Source organism: Mus musculus, chromosome 4 (genome assembly GCF_000001635.26).
Source record: "Mus musculus strain C57BL/6J chromosome 4, GRCm38.p6 C57BL/6J".
NCBI lineage: Eukaryota > Metazoa > Chordata > Mammalia > Rodentia > Muridae > Mus > Mus musculus.
Genome location: NC_000070.6, coordinates 148,555,643 through 148,582,730, shown reverse-complemented (window position 1 = coordinate 148,582,730; position 27,088 = coordinate 148,555,643). Strand labels below are relative to the sequence as shown.

At 49.5% G+C, this 27,088-nt stretch overlaps 2 protein-coding genes and 1 pseudogene across 10 annotated transcripts in view; all 3 read right to left on the bottom strand.

Moving 5' to 3' along the window:
• Positions 1–329: 329 nt before the first annotated feature.
• Positions 330–24,312, bottom strand: Exosc10 (exosome component 10). Of its 8 annotated transcripts, none has more exons than NR_131061.2 (25): positions 24,153–24,312; positions 23,047–23,183; positions 21,595–21,718; positions 20,320–20,424; positions 19,853–20,018; positions 19,596–19,710; positions 18,812–18,887; positions 18,508–18,618; positions 17,988–18,131; positions 17,337–17,527; positions 16,296–16,452; positions 14,216–14,364; positions 14,030–14,080; positions 12,233–12,344; positions 9,702–9,812; positions 9,542–9,620; positions 9,347–9,453; positions 6,827–6,922; positions 6,507–6,581; positions 4,226–4,313; positions 3,274–3,350; positions 2,201–2,372; positions 1,568–1,629; positions 897–973; positions 330–447 (listed from the first exon to the last, which is right to left on the bottom strand). NR_131061.2 is itself a non-coding variant. In NM_016699.3 (25 exons), the coding sequence occupies exons 1-25, from the start codon at positions 24,261–24,263 to the stop codon at positions 417–419; spliced, it is 2,664 nt and encodes an 887-aa protein (NP_057908.2). In that variant the 5' UTR covers positions 24,264–24,312; the 3' UTR covers positions 330–416. The 8 variants fall into 8 exon arrangements, 7 of the variants coding, with proteins under 7 accessions (NP_057908.2, NP_001342418.1, NP_001342419.1 ...); NM_016699.3 differs by having other exon boundaries at positions 9,762–9,812; NM_001355489.1 differs by lacking the exon at positions 24,153–24,312 and adding an exon at positions 23,688–24,018 and having other exon boundaries at positions 9,762–9,812.
• A 733-nt stretch (positions 24,313–25,045) lies between these two features.
• The window catches only part of Mtor (mechanistic target of rapamycin kinase), a 109,104-nt gene continuing 107,061 nt past the window's right edge, over positions 25,046–27,088 (bottom strand). The window contains exons 57-58 of one of the 2 annotated variants that reach the window (NM_020009.2): positions 26,359–26,464; positions 25,046–25,886 (exon numbers count right to left, since the gene is read on the bottom strand). In NM_020009.2, the coding sequence (NP_064393.2) occupies positions 25,871–25,886; positions 26,359–26,464 (122 nt within the window). In that variant the 3' untranslated portion in view covers positions 25,046–25,870. The remainder of the gene's footprint in view (positions 25,887–26,358; positions 26,465–27,088) is intronic. The other variant, XM_006539077.3, reaches the window with a different exon arrangement.
• Gm23318 lies at positions 26,927–27,034 on the bottom strand (annotated as a pseudogene).

The window sequence follows — 27,088 nt, the reverse complement described above, 5'->3', positions numbered from 1 at the left end:
GTGAGACTAGCCCTAGGAAATGGAGGCAGTCACGACTAGATGACAGAGTGAAACCATGGCCCAGTCTCCCCAAGTCAAGAGCTGAGGAAGAGGCACAGCTGGCTCCCAATAGCATTTCCTAAGTTGCTGAGGCAGAGCCACCCCATGACCCACACTGGCCACCAACAGCCCACGGAGCCTTCCAGTGCTCCTGCACACATGGCCTTGGGTTTCTGGTCAGCCTCTTCAGGCATGTTTCTCTCCTATTCTCTGAACAAACAAAAAAACCCAAAACCAACCAACCAACCAACCAACCAACCAACCAACCAACCAACCAACCAAGAACCATCTTTCTTCTGGTAGGAATACATTTTAATGGTTTTAAAATGGGTGTGTACAAAGCAGCGCTGTCGGCAGCCCCAGGAGTCCCTCCAGCACTATCTCTTTGGCCAGTTGTGGCGGAAGCCTCTGCAAATATGGATGAAAACCAGAGTTACACTTCAGGTTTAGGAGCTGTGCAAATCTCAAACACATAGCAAAGGGAGCCGGGGTGGGGATGGGGGGGGCTACGCTTGGGCACTGAGCTGTGTGGGGGTGCAGCAGCAGGCCTGTCCTGATTCCTGACAGGTTCTGCTCCAGCATGAGCAGGTCATGCTATGAAAACACCAGCCAGTGATGACCCAACTGCTAAGTTTGTGTGGGGAAAATCCCAGTGAAACTACAGTGTAAGAAAGGGGAGGAGGATGGGATTTGAGGCCTGGGGTGCAGGACATGGTCAGTGAGCAGGTGATGTGTGTTCCTGCTTTCTGAGTGACTGAGAGGTCTTGCCTCTGTCCAGGGCAGCCCCTGAAGCTGCATCCTGCTGAGGTTCCCAAGTACAGTGGTTGGCTTTCCGCTTGCCTGGCCAGGCCACCTACCTGTCCGACTTTCCAACAGCAAATGACATGCTTTTGTTTCCCACCGACTGTTTACATTTTTTGGCTCCAACACCTTTCTGAAAGAGAAGAGTTATGAGTTGGCTGATGCCAACGTCAACTACCAGCCCCAACGTCAACTCTCCACAGCCCCTGTGTGCCGGCTGTGACAGGAACAGGAGGGGCTCTGCACAGTCCTGAGCAGCCAAGGACTGTATACACATAGCCCCTTCACTGTGTAGGGCAGCACTTCAGGCCCAGGCTGACTGGAAGACACCCTGTTCAAGGCCAGGCCAGGCCAGTCATAGTGGCACACACTTGTAACCTCCACACTTAAATGGTAGAAGCAAGAGGACTGAGTTCTACGTCAGCCTGGGCTATGCCTGTACTATAGTGTTCCCTGCCTGTTCTTACACTGCAGACACAGGGGCCAGCAGGATGGCTCAGTAGACAAGCGCAGTGACCTGTGTTGGGTCCCTGAGCCCGTGGTGGGAGGCCAGAAAGCCCATACTGTTCTCTGGCTTTTCGCACTCTCACACATTAGTAAATTCATAAAACTTGCTGTGGGGACAATTGGCAGCAGCGTCTGTGCTCGAGAAGGAATGAGGTGGGGAAACAGGTGCTAAGCCCCAGGTGGGAACAGTCCAAGCTGTGGGCGCCCTCTGCAGCCTTACCTTGCCGGAAGGTGCCAGCTTATTGGGGTCGAACTGGGAGGAAGGCTTGGATTTACTGTCCCCTGAAAGTAAGAGTGATCACGACAATGAGCAAGCAGGCTGACAGGCCAGGGGTCTGGGCTTCAGGAAGCACCAGCCTGGCTCGGTGCCATCTCTCCTGTGCCCCAGCAGTCTGAGACCATGCTGTGCACAGCCTTGTGCCCAGGCTGACACTTCTGCGTCAAAAACACCTCATGGCACTGGTGACAAAGTGAGCTGACATCCATCCGCGTGCCAACTGTGAGCCCCGCCTTTTCACCTGCCTAAGCTCTAGCAGCTGCTGTAGTGAGGAGTGCCATGTGCAAACCCCTCACAGGGACCTCTAGCTTACGGGGACATAGAGGTCACTTTGTGAGCCATGCCTTCAACCTAGTCTTGATCCTGTGGATGTGGGAGGCAAACTTAACCATGGGCCACAACGGAGGCCATCCTGCTGAGCAGGGCCAATGACTACTGAGACTCTGCAGCGACAAGAGCAGGGGGCTCAGTCCCTGCCACTGCTTGTCCCATGTACTGGACAGGACTCACCCTGCACTCTGCAGCTCCTCCCTTCTCACCTATCATGTGTCTCCTTGGTGTCCTCCCTGTCCTTACCAGCAAAGGCCCTGAAGTCTGACTGGCTGTAGTCATAGGGACTGAAGTCTTTCCCTGGGGGATCAGGGTCCTTGGCTTTCTTGGAGCTTTTTAGTCGTTTCTTCTCCTGTTTTTGCTCTATAGTCCTCAGGTCACTGGTGGCTCGTTCTCTCTTCTTAGTAGCATTTTCTAGCTGCAGGTGAGAACATGCAGGGAGGGAGTCACAGGAGTGTGCAGTGACGTCCCGCTATAACACTGCGGTACTTGTCTGCGACAGGCCCGAGTGTACCCGTGAGAGTCACTTGTATTTTACTCAGAGCTTACACACACAGTCTGCAGGTCATCCCATGCAGCTTGAAGTCATTTTGTGCTGCATGGAGTTTCCACCTGTGATGTTGGGTCAGCCCTCAGAAAGTTGTGGACAGTAGGTAGGCATTTTGGATTTCAGGTATCAGACAGGGATGTTCAACCTGTTTTGGCTGGGGCGACTCAAGCTGCTTCAACAGCAAGATTGGGAGCTGAGGCTGGAATTCAGGGGCAATCACAGGAGAAGATTCCTGACTGATAATATTCTCAGGCCACTTAAGGCAAAGATTAAGAAGGGAGTTTTGGAATGCACTGAGTGTAGTAAGAACAAAGGGATCAGGGTGGGCAGGGGCAGGGCTTTGGTGTTACACACCTTTAATTCTAGCAGAAGGGAGGCAGAGACAGGTGCATCTCTGAGTTTGAGGCCAGCCTGGCCTACAAATGAATTCCAGTACAGCCAGAACTACACAGAAAATCCTGTCTCAGAAAACAAAAGCACTGCCTCCTCCACCATCAAAACAGAACAAAGACTTCTCTAGGGCAGACTGGGACACAGCAGCGTCCCTGTGCTTTGTCCTCTGACAGACCACGGCCCAGTGCTAAGAGGGTTTACCAGACACAGATCCTAAGAGAACTCTAACATCACCTAGTTAGAGGAGAAGAGAGGTGGGTGCCGACTGACAAACCCAGATCAGCTGAGGTGCAAAGTGAGCCCCCTGACAGTGGTCCAGGGAAACCCTGTACATGACTAGGAGTGTGTTTCTAGAAAGGGGAAGGGGAGCACGTACCGCGGCCTGCTGCCGCACAGGGATAGCCTGTTCCAGCACACCGGCTGCAGCCTCCTCCTTCGCCTCCTCCCGGGCAGCTGTGAGAGAGAACCATTTGTAGACTCCTGCCACTGTCCACCCTACCTGGGCACGAGGGCCGGCACTGCTGCCCCTTCCCCACCTGTCCCCTACAGATTCTAACCAATAGCCTTGCCTGCCTGTGCCTCTCAGGAGGCCAGGCCAAATGGCCAGTGGCTTCTCTGAAACTCCCACTGTCGACGTCCAGGAGTCAGGCCTTCTTTTAAAGATGGAGTTTCTCTCACAGCCAGCAACCCCATCTTCCTAGATGTTCAGGACAGACCCTCTGCCGCCCCACACCTTCCTTTCCCATGCTTCATGCGACTTAGCACCAAGTACTGGCTCTGAGACAGGGTGAGTCTAGGGTCTGACATGACAGCAGACCAGTCATGTCAGCTGAGCTGCTGGGCTCAGGCTCTCTGTCCTATTTTGACTTTGTCACTTGGATTCCCTCTGCTCAGAGCCCTGCCAAGTTACTCTAAAGACCAGCCAGTCCTCAGAGAGGCCCCTTTTGCTTGTCTGCCTCTCTTCCCCAGGTACTCTGGACAATCCTGCCTTGCCCTTCTTTGGGCATGCCAGCCAGTCACCACTTGGGACCCTAGACTGCTTCAGTCCACTCTCCCCCTAGATCTGTCCCAGCCTCTTCAGTTCAGGTGACCTAGCCTGCCTTTTCTCTCCATCGTCCAGAGCTCTTCTTTCTCCACATGCAGAAGTGCTGTGTTACAGGGGCAGAGCACACAGGCAGTGAGTGTGCACCATGCCCAGGACAAGTTCAAATCTGCCAGGTTGGGGCTAGGCTCCCTACTAGACAACCGTCATTCAACATCCTCCATCTGACTGATGTGCTGGGGCTGTCCCTTCAGAGACCCTGCATTTACAAGATTGCGAACGCTACCTGTTTGCTCAGCTACCTTCTTCTTGGTTGCTTCTTTAGGTTCTTTCTGGACCTGGACCTGGCTGGCCAGCTTCCAGCGGTTGCTGATCTATAACAAAAACAGACAATGACCAAAACAAAACAAAACCAAAAAAAGGGCTGCCTAAACTCAAGTCACTTGGGAGTGCCTTGGGAAGTAGTTGCTTCCCAGTCAATGGAGGGGATGCTAACCTACTAAGGACACATATTCTAAGCCAATACACCCTAAATCTAAAAGCATCATCTTTTGCTGGCTTCGCTTACAAGATCCTTTTCTAAGGAGGGCAAAACACACCTGAACCCCAGACACCAGCCCAGTCACCCTCTAGGCCAGGGAACCTCAGTCACTGGCCTGTGGCCCAGTCAGTAGACAAAGTGGGGCTCAAGGTGTCTCCTTAGGCCTACGTTTTACCTCCTGTCCCACTAACAGATGTGGCCCAAGACCCACATCTTGGTGATCCAAAATGAACACAAGGGATGGACTGGGGAGGGTGTGCCACGGGCGGGGCAGGAGAGTTAGCCCACGTCGCTGTCGCTTCCTCTTCATTTTGGTTTTAGAGTCAGTGTTTTTTCCAAGGTTCTATGCAGCCAACGATGACCTGAAATTCATTCTCTTGCTCCTACTGCCTCAGTAGTGGGTTTATAGCTACACACCATAGATTTCCTATTGCTAGTGCCCCCACCCCTGCTTTGGAGACAAGGTCTCACTCTGTAACACTGGTTGAGTCTGGAACCTATGTGGATCAGTCTGATCTTGAACTCAGATCTCCAGTTCTCTGAAATGCTAGGAGTAAAGATGTGTTACCGTGCCTAGCTTGTTATTCCTTCCATTTGGGTCCGAACCCAGAGCCCTGTACTTGCTAAGTGAGCACACTACCAGTTAGTCAAGTCCCCAAGTCCAGGACTTCTCATTTCTTCATTTTTAGTTTTAATGTTTTTCCTACTTTTTTTTTTAAGGCAGGACCTCACCATGTAGCACTGGCTCCCCTACAACTTGGTATATGGTCAGAGAACTGCCTGCCTCTGCGTCCCATGTGTAGGGTTAAAGGTGTGCACCGCCCGGCGTGGTGGCACTCTCCTTTAATACCAGCACTTGGGAGGCAGAGGCAGGCGGATTTCTGAGTTCGAGGCCAGCCTGGTCTACAAAGTGAGTTCCAGGACAGCCAGGGCTATACAGAAAAACCCTGTCTCGAAAAACCAAAACCAAAACCAAAACCAAAACCAACCAAGCAAAAAAAAGGTGTGCACTGTCATACCCAGCCACCTGTTTACATGAAATTTTATTCACTCATTGTGTGTGTGTTTGTGTATACACACGCCACCGTGCATGTGTGAAGGTTAAAACACAACTTGGAGTCACATCTCTCCTTCCACCACGGAGGGTCTTGGGATCCAGTTCAGCTTTTCAGACATGGTGGTAGGACCCCTTACCCATGAGCCACCTCGATGGCCCTGGGACTCCTCCTAAGAGCAGCAGGTTAAGCCCCTCAGCACAGGACCGAGGCCAGCGAGGGTGCTGTCTAGTGACAGGGCTGTGCTGATGGCTGTCATCAGAGCATATCCTTTCTACAGGGCCCTGTGTGAGGGGTGCTCTTGTCCACAGTGCAAGGCAATCTCCTCAACTCAGGCTGCTCCCTCTAAGAGCCTTGAAGCAATATACACATATACAAATGTTATAAACTATATTATTTATGTACTTTATTACATATAAATTACTCCATTAGAAAAACACAAAACAATTTTTTTCCTTTCCAGTTTTGGATTTGAACCCGGGCTATCATACATTAGACAAACACTATCCTATTTTGATACTCGTGTGAAGCAGAGCAGAGCAGGCTGCTTGCTGCTTTTTCTTTCTCTTTCTTTTTCTTTTCTTTTTTTTTTTTAAAAGGCAGGGCCTCTTAGACCCCCCGTTATCTAGAATACACTGTGTGGCTGAAGACGCCTTTGAGCTTCGGGTCCTCTGCTGTCTCCTCCCAAGTGCTGAGCTCACAGGTGTGCATCTCCACGCCAGCTTTACGTTGTGCTGGGGACCAAACCAGGGCTCCACGCGAGCCAGGCAAGCACGCTACTAACTGAGCTCCATTCCCAGCCCCAAGCCCTTTGTTGTAGACTCCCAAAGGCTTCCAAGGACTGGGCTACAGTTTGGCTTAGATGCAAAGGGCCTCTGTTCTGTTTTCAGCAGCCTAAAGAGGATCTGAAGCCTGCCCGAGAGGAGAACCCAGCTCTCACTCAGGTCAGAAGCCCCTAGAGAGCTACTTACTTCATAGATTTTCGAAGAAGGATCAAACTTTGCTGCTTGAGAGATGTGGGCCTTGTGTTCCAGAGAAGGCAGGAACTGCAGAAGGGAAAGGGTCACTGCAAATGCCAGGGCAGGCACCTGGCCTGTCAGAGGCACTGCTACTGCCAGCGTGGTCCCACAAGGCCTCAGCTCAAGAGTCCCGACCTGGACACCTTGGATGACTGATACGCCGGTGCACCTGGGCTCCCCCTCCACAGTCCTGCTTTCCTCCCCGGTGAAAGGACTCGTGGCTGCAGAACTCCCCGCAGCTCCTGTCGGCTGGGCGCAGCTGCGCTACTCACCATCCGAAATGGGTTTTCAAAGGACTGCATTATGTTCTGGGCTTTTTTCTGGGCCACCGTCAATGGAGTCTTTCCACCTTCCTCAGTGTTAGGTTCCTGCAGGGACAGAGCAAACCCATCACTTCCGACCATGAGCACACTTCCGCACCAGGATGCTTTCCTGGGTCAGCAACAGGGGTGATTTATTTCCTCAGGTGATGAATTCTTCATTTTTTTTGAACTACAAAGACCAGGCTGGCCTTAAAACCAGGTATTTATCTGCTTCGGGGATTAAAGGTGAGTGAACCACCACACCCAGCACGGGAATTGATGCATTTTTACTATCTCACAACCTACACGGCCTGTGGTATGGCCACTACTTTCTGCTCGAGGAAAAGCACAGGGATTTAAACAGCTCAGCCTGGCCAGACACCCTGAGGCCATAACTGATAAATGTGAACTGTAATATTATAGATCTTGACAAGGAACCAGTAAAAACATGCCATCAAACATTGCTTCCAACTGGATTCATAACATCGACCTGTCCCTTGAAGTTATGTTTGCTTCTAACACAGCAGAGACAGTACAGCCTTCTTCAGACTAAACTTAGAAGTCAGACGTCAGTGCAGCCTCAAGTTCAGGAAGACTAGCGTGGAATGGGGCACACCCTTATTTATAATCCATGCACTGGAAAGACAAGGCAGGAGAAATCCAAACCATTTGTTTGTTTTGGTTTTTTTCCAGAGTAGTGTATCTCTGTGTAGCTTTAGCTGTCCTAGAATTCACTCTGTAGACCAGGCTGGCCTCAAACTTAAGAGATCCACTTGTCTCTGCTTCCCAAGTGCTGGGATTAAAGGCGGGCATCACCACTGCTGGTTGATTTTTAAAAGAAATTTTATGTGCATGAGTGTTCTGTTTGTTTGTTTGTATGTATGCGCACATGTGTAGCCGGTGCCTGCCTATGGAGGTCAAGAGGTGCTAGACCCCCTGGAACTGGAGCCATACATCACTGTGAGCTGCCACCAGGGTCCTGGGAATTAACAAAGTCCTGCAAGAGCAGCACCTGAGAGACAGAAGTCTGAGGTTAGACTGGGCAGCAGGATGAGGTCCTGACTAAGAAGAAAAAGGAAGTTCTACGGAGCAGACCAAGCTGCTGCGTGCCCATGACAGCTCTGCCAGCCAAGACCAACCACCACCCTAAACCCTGTCGAATATACTTTTACTGTGACAGGCTTTGTCTGTGTAACCCTGTTTGTTCTGTTACTGTGTAGAGTGTAACTCACTGGCCTCAAACTCAAGAGACCTGCCTGTCCCCACCTCTCGAGTGGTGGGCATGCACTACCATGCTTGCCTCAATCAGGACTTTTAAAAATGTGTATGTGTGCATGTGTGTGTACATAGAGGTCAAAGGACAACCTTTGATGTATGCTCATCACCATGTAAGCCAGGCTAGTTGGACCAGGAGACCTCTCCCATCTTACCATAGGTACAATGGGATCACAGAGATGTGTTATAATGTCAGGCTTTTTAGTGTTTTCTGGAATCCAAGCTGTAGCCCTCACATTTGCATGGCAAGTACTTTATCCACAGAGCCATATCTCCAGGCCTTTAGGCCTTCCCTTTGCAGGGAACCTAGAGGTGCCAATACAGGCAGAAGCAAGCAAGCTACATCACAGCCAGGTCCTAGGAACACAACTCAGTCCGAGCAAGGCACCCAGGGTCTCCAGAATGGATACCCTCTCCCAGGGTCAGGGAGCAGGGACCTGCTACTCCCTAGAGCCTACCCTGGCTGATGACATTTCTTCTAGTGAGTTATAGTGTGCAACGTGTTTTCCTAAAAGCGTGTCCAGATGATGACAGGAGTTCAGGAAGTTGTCCACAAACTCAGAGGAATGCTCTGCAGAGCCTTGCTGGCCAAGCAGCTGATCTGGTCCTCTGCCATGGCTGGATCTACTCTTGTCTGTCATGTCAACCCAGTGTCTTTCTCCTCAGGCACTTTTCCCTCTAAGGTCAGTTGGTCAGTCAGTCTGTTTGTCTCTCTCTTCAGGGTTTCTCTGTGTAGCCCTGGCTGTCCTAAAACTCAGTCTGTAGACCAGGCTGTCCTTGAACTCAGAGACCCACCTGCCTCTTCCTCCCAAGTGCTAGGACTAAAGGCGTGCGCCATCACCGTCCAGCTTTTCTTTTCTTAGAAAGAGATAGATATGTTATGTGTATGAGTACTTTGTCTGGGTATATACATGTGAACTGGAACTATAGACAGCTGTAAGCCATCACGTGGGTACCTGGAATTGAATCCAGATCCCCTGTAAGAACAGCCAGTGTTCTCAGCCTCTGAGCCACCGCTTCTGCCCATACTCTAAGGTTTCTTCACCAACAGTGCTCATGAGACCCCCCTGCCCTGTAGAAAGCTCCACACCTCTCTAGCTTTACCTTTGGCACTGTTCTCAAACGTGCATGCAAACTCCAGGCAGACAGCCCGTGTGATAAGACCACATGGCATGAGGAAGCCTGAACCACCGTGGGGACTTCCTTGTTACTCACACTGAACAGAGTGATGACGGCTGTGGCAAGGAGGCATCCGGCATCCACAGAGGTCTCTTCTTTGCCCTCAGTGAATAGGCTTGGCTGCTTCTGAAGTGGCAGGGTCCCTAGAGACACAGAGGTAAATAAGACCTGTGGGCTTCGTCCAGCAAACTGGCTCCATCTGTCTGGGAGTCCAGAGGGTTTCCATCTTACCATCAGTTGAGGTGTTCTGGTAGTTATCTGGAGGGGCGTGGGAACAGTCATGGGGTCCAAAGAGATCATTCTCCAATCTCTGCATCAAAGAGAAACCAGCAGACCACATGTAAAACTAATAAGCAAGCCAGGAGCTCTTGGCCAGTGGGACAGCACTGACCTGTCAGGGGCTGTGATCTCCACCCCTCCCATAGGTGACACAGCAGCCGTGACACTGTACCTCGGCGCTAGGCAGTGGTCCGCTCTTCCTCACTCCAGCTGCATTTTCAGACTGAGAAGGAAAGAAGAGTAGGACCGGGAATGTAGCTCTGCTGGCAGAGTGTCTGCAAGCATGCTGGTGGGCCTGGGTCTGACCGCCCCCCCCCCCCGCCCCCCGCCCGGTGTGATTGCACAGGCCTGCAATTCCAGCACTGCAGAGGCGGAAGCAGGAGGATCGCAAGCTCAAGGCCATTCTGGTTCAAACAAACACGCGCACATATACACAAACACAAACCAAAGAAGGAACAAAGGGGGAAAGAAGAAACTGAGGACAGTGAGCACAGCCACTGCCACACGCTCACGCAGCAAGCTGTACTCCTCTGTGATCTGTCTCCCAAGAGCCCACAGCTATCCTTCCACCCCTCACCCTAAGGCCTGCCATGTCAAAGGCCAGAGCTTCCTTCCTGTCAGGAGGTGGGAAGATGCAACGCTTCCAGCCAGCCTGGAGCAGCCTTCTCTGGCAGCCAGCATACTTTCTACTTATACAAACTGGAAAACTAAGAGGGGCTTTGTGTGTTTGTGTGTGAGACCAAGCATGAGTACAGGCACATGTACATGTAGCATGTATATGTGCTGGTGCAGGTGCTCATGGCCTCACACAGGAGATGAGCACCCTCCTTCTGATCTCCTTAGCCCCAGATGGACATCTTAACACAACAGCTACAAACATACCCTCTTCTTTCATTTTGAGTTTTGTGAGTCAACAATGTTTCAAAAGAGAATAAACAACTGATTGCATGCACATATATATATATATATATATCACCACCAAGTCAACACACTCAAAGTAGTCCAAAGAAAGGTGGACATGGTGGTGCAAGGCTGTAATTCTAGCTACTTGGAAAGCTGAGGGTTGGGGGTGAAGAGGTGGGACTGGACTGAAAGTTCAGGGCCTGCCTGGGCTACAGGGTTATTACACAGCTGAACTCAAGGCTAGCCTAGGGAAACCCTGTATGGTAAAACCCTATCTCAAAAAGAAGGAAAAGGGGGGGGGGGGAGGGGCTGGAGAGATGGCTCAGTGGTTAAGAGCACTGACTGCTCTTCCAGAAGTCCTGAGTTCAAATCCCAGCAACCACATGGTGGCTCACAACCTCTTCTGGTGTGTCTGAAGACAGCTACAGTGTACTTATATATAATAAATAAATAAATCTTAAAAAAAAGGAAAGAATTAAAGCAAGACCCCTAAAAGAAACCACTTAAGCTGAATCTTGACAAGTTTTATTACATCGAGCACAGCCATTCCCACAAAGACCTGTGTCTGTATTTCTTCTTTCTCTGTATTTGCTCATCCATTCGGCATGGCACACTGAGGATAGCCTAAGGTGTTGATTCTTTCTGATTCTTTCCTTCAACCATAGGGACCCGGGGATGGACTCAGACCATCGGATTATTGCTGGCGAGTGCATCTTGGTCTCATGAAGCTCAGGCTAGCCTTGAACTCGGTAGATAGCTGAGGACAACTGTGAGCCCCTGCTCCCCCTGTTCTGTGTCCAAGTGCTGGGATTACAGGTCTAACTTCCACCTCGGATTATCCAAACTTTAGTCTTTCCCTTACTTTCCTGGATTCCCAGTCGACCCATAATCCCCTCCTTCCCTCTTACTGAGGCTCTGACTGCAGTTCTCTGTCCTGGACCCAACTCCCACCCTAACTGAGTAACTAACTGCTGGCCATGCGGACAGCTCCTCCACAGTCCCTAGGCTCAGCAGTAACTGGCAGCACTGTGACATCTCCTGCTGAGTGCTGTGAGCCTCTCTGCTGCTTCCCTACAACCCTTCCCACACTGGTCCAACCATGCGCACACAGGGTGTGACGGCTTCAGGTTTGGGTGTTCACTGCCAGCTCTCTACGCCAAGGTCCCTACTCCAGCTCACTCTACCAGATTAACTGCTTTATTACAATCAGTAAAGGACCTAGTTATTTGCTATCAAATTATGAAAAAGGCCATAAATGATAAGGCTTAATTTATGACTGTCATTAAAAACAAAAGCGCAGTTGCTGGTGAGAGGGCTCTGACCGCCATGCATGAGAACCAGGACTCATACAGTGGAAGGAAACAACTGCAGTATGTATTCTGATCCAGACACGTGTGCTGTACTGTACGTCTTCATGCACACAGACTACAGAAAAACTGAATTAAAGCTGTGTAGGCTAGAGCAATAGCTCAGCAGAGTACCACCTGTGTAGCGTGAGTAGGCCCTGGGCTTGAACCCCAGTATTAAAAAAAAACCCATACCTTAAGACTCCAAACTCCAAACCAGCGAACGTAAAAGCAGCTAAATCTAACCCAACAGCTAACACGACACACCCCACAGCTTCCCAAGCCACCATCACTCCTCAGGATGACTGAGAACAGGAGAGCAGCTCAGGGCTTTCCAGGGCCACAGGAGGAAGGAGCTGGAGAATGGGTCTGCTGAATGATCAACACAGCGTACCTTGAGCAGGGGCATCTCTCGAGCCTGCTGGATTAGGAGATGCATCTCATTGATCTGCTGCCGGACAAGAGGTGGTACTGGGTTACAGCAAGCTATGATGCCTTGAGGCTCCCTGAAAACAAGGTCAAAGTCTCAGCTCGTCTTGGAGACAAGCCTTCAACACTTCCTGACAGCGCGACCCGGCAGCTGGGCTGTGGCTTACTGAGCAGAGTGCTCTGCCCGCTCAGCAGCCTTGATTTCCATGCTCAGCACAACATGCGTCCTAGTGCAGGTCTAAACCCCAGCACTCGAGAAACAGAAGCAGGAGGGTCAGAAGTTCTGCTACACAGTGAGTTGCAGGCCAGCCTGGTCATGGAGTGAAGAGCTCTCCCCACAGCCTCCTGCCCCTCCCAAGCGAAGGCCATAGAAGGAGTAACAGATTGCATAAATGAGCCCAGGCCTGACACCTGGACATGGGATCTTTCCTGCACTAACTCTCGAGCCCGTTCCTCTGGTTGTCTTATAAATTCTGAGAGCTGGAGATAAGCCTCAAGGAAAGATGATTTCCAATTTCTTAATCCTGTTTATGCTCCAATTAATACAACAAAATGCTTGTAAGTCACGAGACTTCAGAAAGACACCAATGGCAGATGATGCCAGTGCAGCATCCGACCCAGGGGCTGCTGAGGAGGCTGTGGCTGTGGTCAAGGTCAAGGATGTGGGCTCATGGAGGTAAAGCCAAAGACAAGGCGTGGATCCCGTCACCGAGCTGAGCCTCCTGGTTAAGGACATGAAGATCCAGTCCTTGGGGATCTACCTGTCCTCCTGGCCCATCACAGAAGCTGAGACGACTGGCTTCCCCCTGGGTGCATCCCTAAAGGATGAGGTTCTGAAGATTCTGCCAGTGCAGAAGCAGACTCAGGCGGCCAGTGGACAGGTTCAAGGCTTTTGTCACTATTGGGGACTACAATGGTCACGGAATGGTCTTGGTGTTAAGTGCTCCAAGGAGGTTGCCACTGCCATGGAGGGGCCAACATCATGGCCAAGCTTTCCACTGTCCCTGTGCAGAGGGAGAGGCTACTGGGGGAACAAGACTGGAAAGCCCCATACTGCTCCATGCAAGGTGACAGACAGGCCGCTGTGGCTCTGTGCTGTTGCATCTCATCCTTGTCCACCTAAAGATACTGGCATTGTCTCTGCTCCTGTGCCCTAGAAGCTCCTGATGATGGCCAATATAGATGATTGCTACACTCCAGCCAGAGGTTGCACTGCCATCCTGGGCAACTTTGCCAAGGCCACCTTTGATGCCATCTCCAAGAGCTACAGCTGCCTGACCCCCCCGGCCTCTGGAAAGAGTCTGTGTTCACTAAGTCTCCTTATCAGGAGTTCACTGATCATCTTGTGAAAACACATACCAGAGTCTCTGTTAAGAGGACCTAGGCTCCAGCTGTGGCTACCACATAAGGGTTTTTACACACAAAAAATAAATGATTAAGTCTGTTAAAACAAAACAAAACAAAAAAAAACTAACTATGAGGCTTTAATTTGGAGAAAGACTCGGAAAGACTGTGGGACGGCTCTCCCTAAGGGACTGCAGCAGGCTCAGGACTAGCCATGCAGAGGCCAATTCACAAGTTTTAGTTCTTATCCAGGAGCCCTCAGGCAAGGACTGTGGCTCCCTGGGCCTTGCCACTTTCCAAGCTTGGAGTACTAACCTCTCTGAGTACAGCCTTGGGCAGCCGCAATGAGAGTGCCCGGCTGTGAAGGACTGAGAGCGACTGAGCAGAGAGAGCATGTCACTCAGGCTCTGAGACTTACTTAGGCAGTTCCTCAGCTATCTTTAGCATCATGTGATTTGGTAGAACATATCTGCAACAAAACACAAAATGGGATCAGGTTAAGTACAGCTAGCAAGGTTCACTAAACTCTGGAGCGCAGGAGACAGCAGGCAGCCTTCAGTCTCAGCTGCTGGCCGCATAGGCATTACCAGCGTCCTGTCCTTACCCGTAGCTCTCATCCTCCCTGCGAGCTGTCTTATCCCTCCAAGCAAACAGCAGCTGGAAGGCGGTCAGCTGCTGCGAGTTCAGGTGCTTCTTTTGCTTTCGATAGAGCTCCAGGTAGGACTCGTCCGTAAAGATAGGCTTGACAAATTTCTGCAAAATGTTAACATTCAAGATCAATGAGCAGCAGGGAAAGGCTCAGGGGCCGAATGACTGCCTAGCATACAGGAAGGCCTGAGTGTGATCCTCAGCAATGTAAAAGAGAAACACATCAGTGGAAGAAAGAACTGTGCTCTGGGCTTGTCTCAGGCCGAAACCCTGACTAATACATGGCTCTTCAAAATGTCTGCCTCTGTATTAAAGGACAAAGGTAAAGATGAGTTTAGGCTCACTAACATAGGAGGACTACAAGCCAGAGGCCACTCTGGGTTACCGAGGAAGACCTTGTTTAAAAAACTGAAAGACCCTAAACCCCAGCTCTTGGAAGGCTGAAGGAGGAGGATTTTTGTGAGTTTGAGGCCAGACTGGTCTACAAAGGCTACACAAAGAAACTCTGACTTGAAAAACCAATACACCAAACCAAACCAAACCAACCCTGAAAGCAAGGCTGGACAGAGAGCTCGGTGGGAGAGCGCTTGCTTAGCAGGTGTGCGGTTCTGAACCCAATCACAGTGCTGCAGGGAAAGCAAAGGGGAAGGCAAAGCTCAGCTCCTTGCTATGGCAGCGCACACACTGATAATGTGACAGCACAAGGTCAGCACGGCTGCTGCATAGGATGATCCCACAGGAACTGCAAAACAAATACCTAAAATCCAAATCACACTCAAGGTTCTCCAAAGAAGAAACAGAAAAGGCTGTATTTGAAAAATTGCTCAACATTCTTTATTACCAGGAAAATACAAATTATGTATCTATCTATCTAAATATCTATTGTTATTTTGTTTTTTGTTTTCTAGACAGGTTTCTGTGTAGCCCTGGCTGTCTTGAAACTCAATTTGTAAATAAGGCTGGCTTCAAACTCAAAAGATTCACTTGCCTCTGCCTCCTGAATGCTGGTATTAAAGGCATTCACCAACATGAACTAGCTTGTAAATTATTTATTAGTTTATTTTATGTATTTGGGTAAGGAGAAGAGGATGAAGAAAAAGAAGAAAGTGTAGGGCTGGAGAGATGGCTCAGGGGTTAAGAGCACTGACTGCTCTTCCAGAGGTCCTGAGTTCAATTCCCAGCAACCACATGGTGGCTCACAACCATCTGTAGTGAGATCTGATGCCCTCTTCTGGAGTGTCTGAAGACAACTACAGTGTACTCACCATATACAAAATAAAATTAAAAAAAAAAAAGTGTAATGGTATACACGTGTAAAGGCTACTATAAAAGCTATAACTCATTCCCTCCCCTGGCCCCCGCTTCTCTCTGGTTTTTCTTTCTTTCTTTTTTCCCCAAGACAGGGTTTCTCTGTGTAGCCCTGGCTGTCCTCGGGAACTCAGAAATCGGCCTGCCTCTGCCTCCCACATGCTAGGATTAAAGGTGTGCCCCACCACACCAAGCATCTCTGGTTTTTCAAAACAGGCTTTCTTTATGTCCTGGAGCTCTATAGACCAGGCTGGCCTCAAGTTCAAGAGATCCACCTGCCTCTGCCTCCACAGTGCTGGGATTTTTTTTTTTTTTTTTTTTTTTCTGAGACAGGGTTTCTCTGTGTAGCCCTGGCTGTCCTGGAACTCTGTAGACCAGGCTGGCCTCGAACTCAGAAATCCGCCTGCCTCTGCCTCCCAAGTGCTGGGACTAAAGGCGTGCATCACCACGCCCAGCTAGTGCTGGGATTTGAATGTGCACTGGTGTTCTGGTTGCACGTATGTCTGTGTGAGGGTGTTGGATCCCCTGAGCTATAGCGTTGTGAGCTGCCATGTGGGTGCTGTGTTGGGAACTGAATCCTGATCCTCTGGAAGAGCAGACAATGGTCTTCACTACTGAGCCAGCTCTCTAGCCCCAAGAGCCATTATTTTCGATGCTAACTTAACAAATCACAACTCAATCAGAAACAGCCTGAGTCAGGGGTCTCTGCAGTTCTGATGACACGGTACCTTGAGGCAGATGTCCCTGCTCCGCTGCCAAACCACCTGCAACTGGACAGGCTGGTGGTTGCCTCTTTCCCACAGTTCCAGCCTCATTCGGTCATAGATGTAGAGCAGGTAATGGGTGTCATCCCGGGCGTAGCTCAGCATTTCCTCTGGCAGAGGACTAGGGTTGTAAGAGAGGCACAGTTTCAATAACTGTCCCAGGGACAGCCATCCAAGCTGTATGTCCTAGGTGACGACTTTCTTGGTCCCTTTCTCATCCCAATGATTTTTTCCTTTCCAACGGGACACAGACAGTTCCTGCCTCTCACTGTGGCAAACCATTATTTAACACGGTGGTCCATCTGCCTGCACTGACCCTCTCTGTGCTTTCTTACCTCTGCTACGATAGGGCAAGCTCTGAGAGTGCTGCAAGGATGAGCAGGGCGCTGCCCTGGTGCTGCAAGGATGAGCAGGGCGTTGCCCTGGTGCATGTGGCCCAGTGCCAGGAGGGCAAGGGCTCAAGAATAAAGTGGCTTTCAAATGTTACTAATTTCCATCTTATACTGGGAATGTAACAACCGCTCAAATACATTCTCCTTTTTATTTTATTTTATTTTTGTTTTTCGAGATAGGGTTTCTCTGTATAGCTCTGGCTGTCCTGGAACTCACTCTGTAGACCAGGCTGACCTCAAACTCAGAAATCCGCCTGCCTCTGCCTCCCGAGTGCTGGGATTAAAGGCGTGTGCCACCACTGCCTGGCTACATTCTCCTTTTTATATTTAGAAATTCTGATGTCTAGCGGTGGTAGAGTACCCATTTAACCCCAGCACTTAGGAGGCAGAGGCAGGTGGATCTTTGTGAGTTTGAGGCCAGACTGGTCTACAGTGTGAGTTCCAAGACACCCAGGGCTACACAGAGAAACCCTGTCTCTAAAAATAAACAAAATTCTGGCATGGCAACTAAAGAAAAGCTATCTTGAAAGTGACCAAGGTGGACTAGGCTTCCATGCTGACAGACTTTTCTCCTGCTACCCACACTTCTTAGCCACCGGCAGACTGAACTGACCGTATCCTCCAGTCTGCCAGCTGATATTGCTTGTTTGATTCCACACCGCAGTAGAGTCTCAGCAGATGGTCGAGTGAGTGCCGAGCCAGGTTGAGAAGCCGTGCTGCCTGGTGTGTGTCAAACATGTTCACCACATAGAGTCCGAAGTCTTTCTGCAGCCACTCAATGTCAGAGTCGGCACCATGGAAGACCTGAAAACAAACCAGCAGCAGGCTAACCATCTGCCTCCTCAATCAGCCCTTCTTTTTGGGGTAGGAACTGGACCCTGGCACTGGCATACGCTAGGCAAGCAGGCTACTGCTGGATGGCACCCCCAGCCCAGGGTGGATGTAGTTTACGGTGCTGCTTTTACTCTGGCCCCAGGCTCTGAGCCTGTCTGTAACTGTGCACTGGTAAGGGCTGCCCTGCTTTCAGGCCCCGGGATGGGTAAGGAGCTCTAGAGCTCCACATGTGTCCGCAACGCAATTGACTAGGGTCCCTGAAACAGTCTCTGACCAGCAAGCTACACTGTGAATGTCCTCATGGGGACCTAGAGTTAAGCAGACAGGCGTGCTGAATGGCAGGGTAGGAGATGACAGGGTTTCTCCCTGCGCTAGCTCTAGGCCAAAAAGCACTGTGATCCCAGCTCAGGCAGGAAGCAGAAGGGCTGACCTTAACGATGGCTGGGTCCGTGAGGCTCTCGTTGAGAATGTACATGTCACTGCGAAGCTCGAGGGTGTCGACAATGAAGTCTTCTGTCCGGGTGGAGATCTGCATGAGGCAGGTGAGTCCTAGGAAGCTTCTGTAAGAGTGATGCTGACCCATGTAGAAGAGGGGGGAGGGCGGGGGAGAGGAGAGGGTTACTAGGGGCTCCTTCACCTTTCAGTTCTTATTCTGGGAATACTTCACAGAGCTACACAACTTCTCCTACCAGTTCTTAATGGCTAGCTACACAAGTTACACAACTGATTTTTAGAAGAAAAAAAAAAATTAGGGCAGGATGATGGGTTTGAGTTTGAGGCCGGCCTGGCCTACACAGTCAGTTTAAAGTCAGTCTGGCCTAAAGAGCAATACTTGTCTCAGGCCCCCACATATAAAGACCAACAGACATTACAGTTAGTGCTAACTTTAGACTCCCAAGTAGATAACTGGTAAAACAATGAAGATTTCAGCACAGGTGACTTGAAGGTACCTCTAAGTCCACGGCAAACTCCTGACAGCCCAGGAGCTTCTCGTTGAGCTCCACCAGCTCATCCAGGGACGACACCAAGTGGCAGGGAGTCTCTCCCACAGCTCGGTACAACTGGGCCAAGGGACACAGAAAGCACGGTGGTAAAGACAAACCCTGTGAAGGTGCAATGGAACCCCAAGTGCACGAGACGACCCCACCCTGCAGCCTCCTAATGCTACTGCAGGACAGCAGAATGCACCACACCAGGGCTATGATCTTCCCAGACTCCCGGAAGCCGGCTTTGAAAACGAGTGTGGGCACTAACCTGGGGCTTCGGCCTCTGCAGCACCGACTGAGGCGGAGTAAAGTGATCCAGTTCATACTGGTAAGGGTGTGCAAACCTGAGTGAACACAACGCAACCCTTTACATTAACGCCATGGTTCAGGAGTGCAGCCACTCAGGCATAATGTGTGTCAACAAATGAGCGGGCTGGAGCTTGCCTGCTCTAGTGACTGTCCCTGGGTCCCGGCCTCAGTACCAGACAAACCTGGGCAGGAGGGCGGGGCGGGTAGCTCTAATCTTAGCATCTGGGAGGTAGAGGCTGGAGGATCCTAACTTCAGGGTCATCCTTGGTGACACAGTAAGTTTGAGGCCAGCCTGAGATATACAAGACCATGTCTTACTACCGCCTACCCCCAACAACAAAAATGAGGAAAGATTACACTGTGAAAGTATCTCACCTTAACAGTGTGTTAAAGGCCAGGCTGGGCTAAAAAAAAAATGAACCTTTACCTCAATATAATAAATACAGAGGCCAATGCTTCCCCGGGCAGTACATATACCCAAAGTGGGACGACCCCTATGTAAGGGTAACATGCAGAATGCAGGCCTGAGACAGCTCAGCGTTAGCAGTACATACTGGTCTGCAGACGACTAAAATGAGCTCGCAGCACCCATGGCAGACAGCTCAGAATTACTTGACATTCTCTTCTGTCCTCCACATGCACTCGTGTATGTGGGGTGTGTGCACGAGATATGCACGCACAATCAATCTTTTTAAAAATGGTAGGAAGGGCCAGCTATGGAAAGACCACGCCCATGCACTTACATGTCCTGCTCCACCTGCTGGGTTCGCTGCTGATGGATGAAATCTGCCAGGGCTGGGGGGACATCCAGGTCCTCCGGACGGTCCTGCGGGCGTTCCCGCCTTTCTTTTGAGAGAGCTGGAGACCAGGCACACATGGAGACAGTGTCACACATGAGGAACACACTTCTCAGCTTCGGGAGAGGAGGTGGCGGCAGGCCCCTCCAGGACAGAAGCAGAAGCGAGGTTGAACTCTCAAGCACTTCAAAGGTACCACTTACCCAGAGGGAGTGGCTTCCGGGCATTGGGTTTGACAAAGATCTTCGGGAGAAATGGTGTGTTAGAATTGTCGATCTTCTCTCGAAACCTGAGCTGAGGTCGCACGATGTTTTTTGCATGCAGCAGTCGGAAAGTCTCCGATTTTGCCTTTTTGCCATACTCTCCTGCCTGCAGTCAACACACATGAATCAACGGGGACAAAGCCACTGGATGAAGTAGAAAAAGAAATTCCAGCTTGTCTTCTGGAGACAAGAACATCTCAGGACCACACATTTGGAATGTTATTGCATGTGTGGGTTCAAGTGCCACATGGAGAAGGGGTGGGTGGGCTGGGTGTGCTGTGAGACCACTCGGAAGTGGGGAGCGGTCAGCTACTTGCAGCAAGTAATGACAGCCATGCAAAGTAAAATGCAGCATTCTGGTAAAAGCCATGTTAGAGACTCTCACTACCCTGCAGAGCGGGGCTCACCTTCCGATTCCAGCTGGATACTATTGTTTTGGGGACCTGCAGCCCTGCAGGAAGGACAGGCTGCTGATGCTTGTTCACACCGGAGGCTTCATCCAGTAACATGCCCTAGGCGGACACAGGCACGGGGTTAGGTTCTCACTGACACAATTACCTGACATCCTCAAGAAACGTAGTCACAGAAATACGTGGTTTATACATTTATGAAAAAGTAGGTAAGGGACGGAGAGATGCCTCAGGGGTTAAGAGCACTCGCTGGCTTTTCTTCCAGATGACCTGAGTTCAATTCCTAGCACCCACATAGCAGCTCACAACTTCTGTAACTCCAGTTCCAGGAGACACACACACACACACACACACACACACATACACACATAGAAAACGCCAATGCACATAAAATAAAAATGAATAAATTAAAATTAGATAAATGTAATATATCATTTATTTATATATTACAAGTATTCAGAATTTCAACTTGCCAATTAAGATTTTAAATTTTTATAAATGATTTATTTATCTTATTCTATATGTATTGGTATTTTGCTTGCATGTATGTCTGTGTGAGGATGTTGTGAGCTGCCACGTGGGTGCTGGGAATTTAACCTGGGTCCTCTAGAAGAGCAGAAAGCGCTCTTAACTTGTGAGCCATTTTTCTTTCTTTCTTTTTTTTTTGGTTTTTCGAAACAGGTTTCTCTGTGTAGCACTGGCTGTCCTGGAACTCACTCTGTAGACCAGGCTGGCCTCGAACTCAGAAATTCGCCTGCCTCTGCCTCTGCCTCCCAAGTGCTGGGATTAAAGGCGTGCGCCACCATGCCCGGCTGTGAGCCATTTTTCAGAGCTAAAAAGTGTAACTGTTTTTGCAAAGCATGGACGGGGGCTGGAGAGAGCACGTATGGCTCTTGCAGAGGACTGGTACTCTACCCCAGCACCCATGTTAGGTGGGTCACAACTGCTTGTAACTCCAGCTCCAAGATCGCAGGTCTCCACTGACACTGGCACTCAGGAGCACGTGCCCATCCATGTAATGAAAATGTCCATCTATCTATCCACCCACCCACCCACCCACCCATCTCCCTATCAGAGAGGTCTTACTGTGTAGAGCAGGCTGGTCTGGAACTCAGAGGCCCACCTGCCTTTGCTTCTCCAGTGCTGAGACATAGGTATGGCCGCTAGGCCGGGCTACACTTACTCCATTTTCCGTAACACTGGGGTTTCTCCTTGCATTTTGATATCTGAGCTTTCTGTCTGAGTTTACTTATGTGGACAGGAGGCACTCACCACTCTCTCCAATATCACGTCATTGGTATCGACTAATAAATCAAACTTGTCCTCCAATTCAGTCACTTTACTTCGGTCTTTGATGTTGCTGCGACAGCCATGGTACTGCATTACCCGACTCATGCTAAGGAAGAGAGGAAAACCAAGGTTAGCATGTCTGCTTTACTCTACCAATCCACTGTCTGGGAAAACACCACAAAGGGCTCGGATCACAGGCTTCCCAGCAGTCTGGATGAAATTAATAAAATGTATATCCTCACAGCAATGTTTCAGACATAAGACCCAAAACCAGGCCTGGTGGTGTAGACTTGTGATACTGCCTTCACGGAAGGCTTGGGCCCAGTGAGTTCGAAGCCAACCTGTGCAATTTAGTGAGTTAGACCTAGTCTCAATAAAATAATAACTTTAAGGTAATTTCCCCCAACAATTAACAGATGAGAAACACGTAGCCTTGGCTGTTCTACTCACTCTATAGACCACGCTGGCCTTAACTCAGAGACCTACTCACCTCTGCCTCCCTAGTGCTGGGATTAAAGGTGTGAGTCACCACACACAGCAAAAGACGATTTAAACAAACAAACAATGTGTACATCTATGTGTGAGTTCCCCTGCCCATGTGTAAAGGTCAGAGGACAACTTGCAGAAGCTTGCTCGCTCCATCCTGAGAGTCGCAGGGGTTCAATTCATGCTGTCAGGCTTAGAATTAGGTGACTTTTGCCTACTGAATCATCTTGCTGGCCCCTAATTTATTTTTAACGATCATAGATCATGCTGGCTGTGATGGCGCACATATCTATTTTAGCACTCAAGAGGTAGGGAAAGGTTGATCTCTAAGATTTTCAAGGCCAGCTTGGTCTACATAGCAAGTTCCAGGCTAGCCCGGGCTCCATGTATGCTCTCTTAACAACCAGAGGCCATGCGATTATCCTATGTTCACTGGCCTTTAGCAGTGCTTTTTTTTTTTGTTTGTTTTGTTTTTTTGTGGTTGGTTGGTACCGGAATTCAGACCCAGAAACCCAACCATTCTCATTACTTCCCAACCGCTGAGGTATGTGACCCTCAGGAAAATCTTTTCTTTCTTCCTTTCTTCCTCTTTCTTTCTTTCTTTCTTTCTTTCTTTCTTTCTTTCTTTCTTTCTTTCTTTCTTTCTCTCTCTCTCTCTCTCTCTCTCTCTCTCTCTCTCTCTCTCTCTCTCTCTCTCTCTCTCTCTCTCTCTTCTCTCTCTCTCTCTCTCTCTCTCTAAGATTTATTTATTTATTATAGGTGAGTACACTGTAGCTGTCTTCAGACACACCAGAAGAGGGCATTGGATCTCATTACAGATGGTTGTGAGCCACCACGTGGTTGGTTGCTGGGATTTGAACTCTGGACCTTTGGAAGAACAGTTAGTGCTCTTAACCGCTCAGCCATCTCTCCAGCCCCTCTTTCTTTCAATCAACGTAATAAACTTACCACTGCAGTAACCTGTCTCCTTGTGTCTCACAGAATGCCTGGAAGGCAGGGAAACTTCTGTAAAAATCATACTCGTCACCGAACTGTGGCAGGCCCCCGGATGCCTTGGTAACTGCCACTACCGACCCAAGTGCAAACTGAAAATCCAGAGAAAAAGACACATTTTAGACACGGATTCCTGTCCATTCAACAGAAATAAATAAAAAAAAAAAACCTCACAAGAGCTGGAGAGACTCAGTGTTAAAAGAGCGCTTAGCACTTCTCTTACAGGACCTGGGTTAGGATGGGCTCAGACATACAGAGATCCGCCTGCCTCTGCCTCCCAAGTGCTGGGATTAAAGGTGTGCACCACTCCCACCCCACTCAGATGACCATTTTATATCCAGTGCTTTCGATAAGACTGTTGTGAGGTAGTTAAGGGTAAACAATCAGAAGCAGCTGTCGTTGATAAATAATGGGTCACAGACCCACCAATACCCTGCCTGCTTACATTATGATTCATAACGGTAGCAAAATTACTGTTACAAATTAGCGACGAAAATAATATATTTTTTTAAACTAACAAGAGGATCGCAATTTACTTTGAAGTTAATGTCTACATAGATTGCTTGCAGCAAGGCCATCAATGAAAATGATCTTACGGTTGGGGGACCCCGGCAGATGGGAGGTGTGAAGGCCTAATGACAGCATCATGAATTTTGTGAACAAAGACTTTAAATAAATTAAAAAAAAAAAAACTCTATGCTCCTTCTCAAGAGGTCCTTTGACACTTGGAGAGGCTTGATGTCACCCGTGACGGGGGACAGTCAACCCACGAGATTGGGGTAACGGACGTCAGGGCAGCAGCGGGGTGAGCAATGGGAGGGAGCGTCTCCCAGCTGTCGGGCCCCTCGGGAGAGGTAGTGACAAGGACGCCCCTCCGAGGCCGCGGACACGGCTCGACACGCGAAGCCACACGCGCTCACACCGGAAGCGCGGAGCCCTCCTCTCCCGCTCTCCGTGCGCGCCGTCAGGCCGCCGTGACGGGCGCCGGAAGCCCGTAGCCTCAGACCCGTTTCCGGCCAGAACAGGGGGCTCCTGGGGAGCCCCAGGGCCCGCGAACTCACCTTTACGAAGCTGTCTGCATCGGGGAAGCCAGGCAGTACCATCTCCGCGTCAGGCTTGGTCGCACTGGTCGCCGGCGCGGACTGATGCTCCCGGGGACTGGGAGGCGCCATTTTTCCGTCCTAGGGCGGCTCTTCTCGCGAGATTGTTCCGGCTGCCCGAGGCGGGCGTAACACGCATGCGCGCGGTTAAATCCTCCCCCCACCCCTCACCAAGTAGCGTAGCTTTGTGGGTCTTGCCTTAACGATGGGGAAATTTAGGCTTTTCTTTGATTTCACGCTGTATCCTAACAAACCTGTGGCCTCGCCTGAGAACTGGAGGGAGGGTACAATCAAAATCACATTTAAAGCTAGCTCTTCACCTCCGATCCGCCTGCCTCATCCACTCAAGTGCTGGGATTAAAGACGTGCAAAACCACGTTAGGATTGGGTTTTTCCAATTTGTTTAAAACATTGGGCGAGGGAGGGAAGGGAGGTTTTGAAGCAGTTAAGAACACTCGCTGTTTTTTTTTAAAGAGGACCACAGCACGCAGGCTTGAAGTTCATGACCACTTGTAACTCCAGTTCCAAGGGAGCAGATGACTTCAACTGGCTGACATGGGCACCCATACACATACATACATGTGCCATACTGATAAAGTGACACGCCTATGTGTGTGTGTGTGTATGTATGTATGTATGTATGTATGTATGTATGTATGTATGTATTCTCGTTTATTATGACAGGGTTTTCTGTGTAGTCCTGAAACTCAAGAGACCCATGGTTGCCTGTCTAGTGCTGGAATGTAATGGTGTTAGCTCCTGTGCCTGTTAGTCAGTGGCTCACCACTGAGTTTAATCCAAAGCCCAATAACAGAATTTACAAAATGATGAACAGAAAGCCAGTCATACACATATATGCTTTTAAAATTCTGATGTCATTTATTGGCACAAAATTTACTCAGATACAACGTGGTGTCTAGATGTGGCTTTACTTTATACTTTGTGTATTTAGTTGGATATTTACTTTGCTTATAACTCACAACCTGCTCTAGTGTGTCCCTCTGTGATCAGCATTTATGTTCTGAGTCCCTGCTGCAAATACAGCATATCCCTCCCTCACTGAACACAGTAGAGCCAGTGTGGCCCCGCATGGAGATCCTTGGCACACCTGCTCATGCCCGGTGGCCAGGCTTCTGAACAAATGTCCTCCTGGAAGGGCAGGTCTTGTGAGTTTCAGCATCGTGGGGTCAGGCGGAAGACAGACTCTCTTAGCCATGTTGGCCCATCCTGCAAATGTCGCCACTGCATCCAGGGACGGGTGAGGTAACAGGATAGTGGAGTGCCGACCTCTGTGTCCTTGCCGTTGGAGCCCCTGGTTGAGAGGACCAACTGGATTATTCTGTCAGCAATGTTTATGATGAGTTTTCTTGTAAGTTAAGTCAAAACCCGTATTTCTCAGTTACCCATCTTCTGTTCTCCCAAAATCCAAGGCTTGGCTTCTGAAGGATTACTGTGTTTCACTGTCCTGGGAACTGAATCAAGCCTTGTGTTTCTGACAGTGTCTTTTCAACAGCAGCTAGGAGGTTGGCGGAAGCCAACTTTGAATATACAGTAGTTCTTTTCATATACATTTCAAAATATTTAACAAGTCCAACTGTCTGTCCATGGTTTTAGTCCACTGGAAGCACAGACAAGGTACTAAAGCCTGGGAGGAGACGACGTGGTTTTCCAGGCCTCAGTTACCAGAAGGGACACCTAGGAAGGTGACAGAAAGGGGACGGTCAGTCAGAGCCCCGTGGGACTCAGTCAGTATCACTAGTCAAGGGCTAACGGGCCTGAGCTCCCAGAGATCTCTCTGCCCAGACTCGATTACAGGATTACCAATCTTCTTCTTCCCTTTTTCTCTCTAGTCATTGCTCTGACTCTTCCTGTGCCCTTCTACATCTCAGGAGTGACAACAAAAATCTAAAGCCACCACAGAAAGTCACACACCTGCCCATTCTAAACTGTAGCTCTGAAGCAGCTGTGACTTCCAGATACAGATCACAGCTCTCAGTTTCCCGTTAGACAAGGAGCATTCTCAGATATTTTTGAGACATGGTTTCACCACTATAGCCTTGGCTGTACTGAAACTTCGAGTTTTGCCTGCCTCTGCGTGCCCAGTGCTGGGGAGTAAGGGCATGCCCACCATGCCTGGCTGAGGAGGCTCCTCTGCAGGCTCACTCACCAGCCAATGTAGCACTGGCAGAGGTTCTCGTGAGATGTTGCCTGCTTGATAAGCAGCTCCACTTGGGTTGGAACATCCAAAGTGTCATCATGAGAGAAATCCCGACCTAGGAAGCAGAAAGACTGTCATCTGCACTTGGCAACAACACAGCCCATGTTCTTGTTTGGCTCAGCTAGAGCAGGAAGGACAGACCACATCTGCAGTGAGAAATTCACCTCTGTGTCATCTGCAGGCACACTGATCTCTTAATATAGACCCAGTTCTAAGATGTGCCTAATAGCGCTGTTCCGAAATCAGATTTGAGGCGTGAACAAGGTCATTTAGCTTGAACCCCACAAATTTTCATCAGTGTTTCTACTGGACAGTTAAGATCTTGTCCCCACACAGGCTCAGCAGCCTAACTAGCCAATAGAGCTTCTTTGATAATATGCTTTTTTTTTTTTTAAAGCCAAATTCATTTACTGTTGGTAATCAATAGCCCAGACTCCCAAATATCTAAACTTCGTCGACTAAAGATAATGCACGGTATGATTATGCATTTCTATTTGATTTTTTTTTTAATTATTTTATTTATTTAGTCCCCCCTCCCAGAGTCCTCTGCATGTCATTCTTGCTCAGGGGCCATGCTAATCCTCTCTGTATCATTCCAACATTAGTATATTTGCTACCGAAGCGAGAACGGTTTTGTTTTATGTTTTAGAGATTTTTAAATTTTATGTGCCTCAGTGTT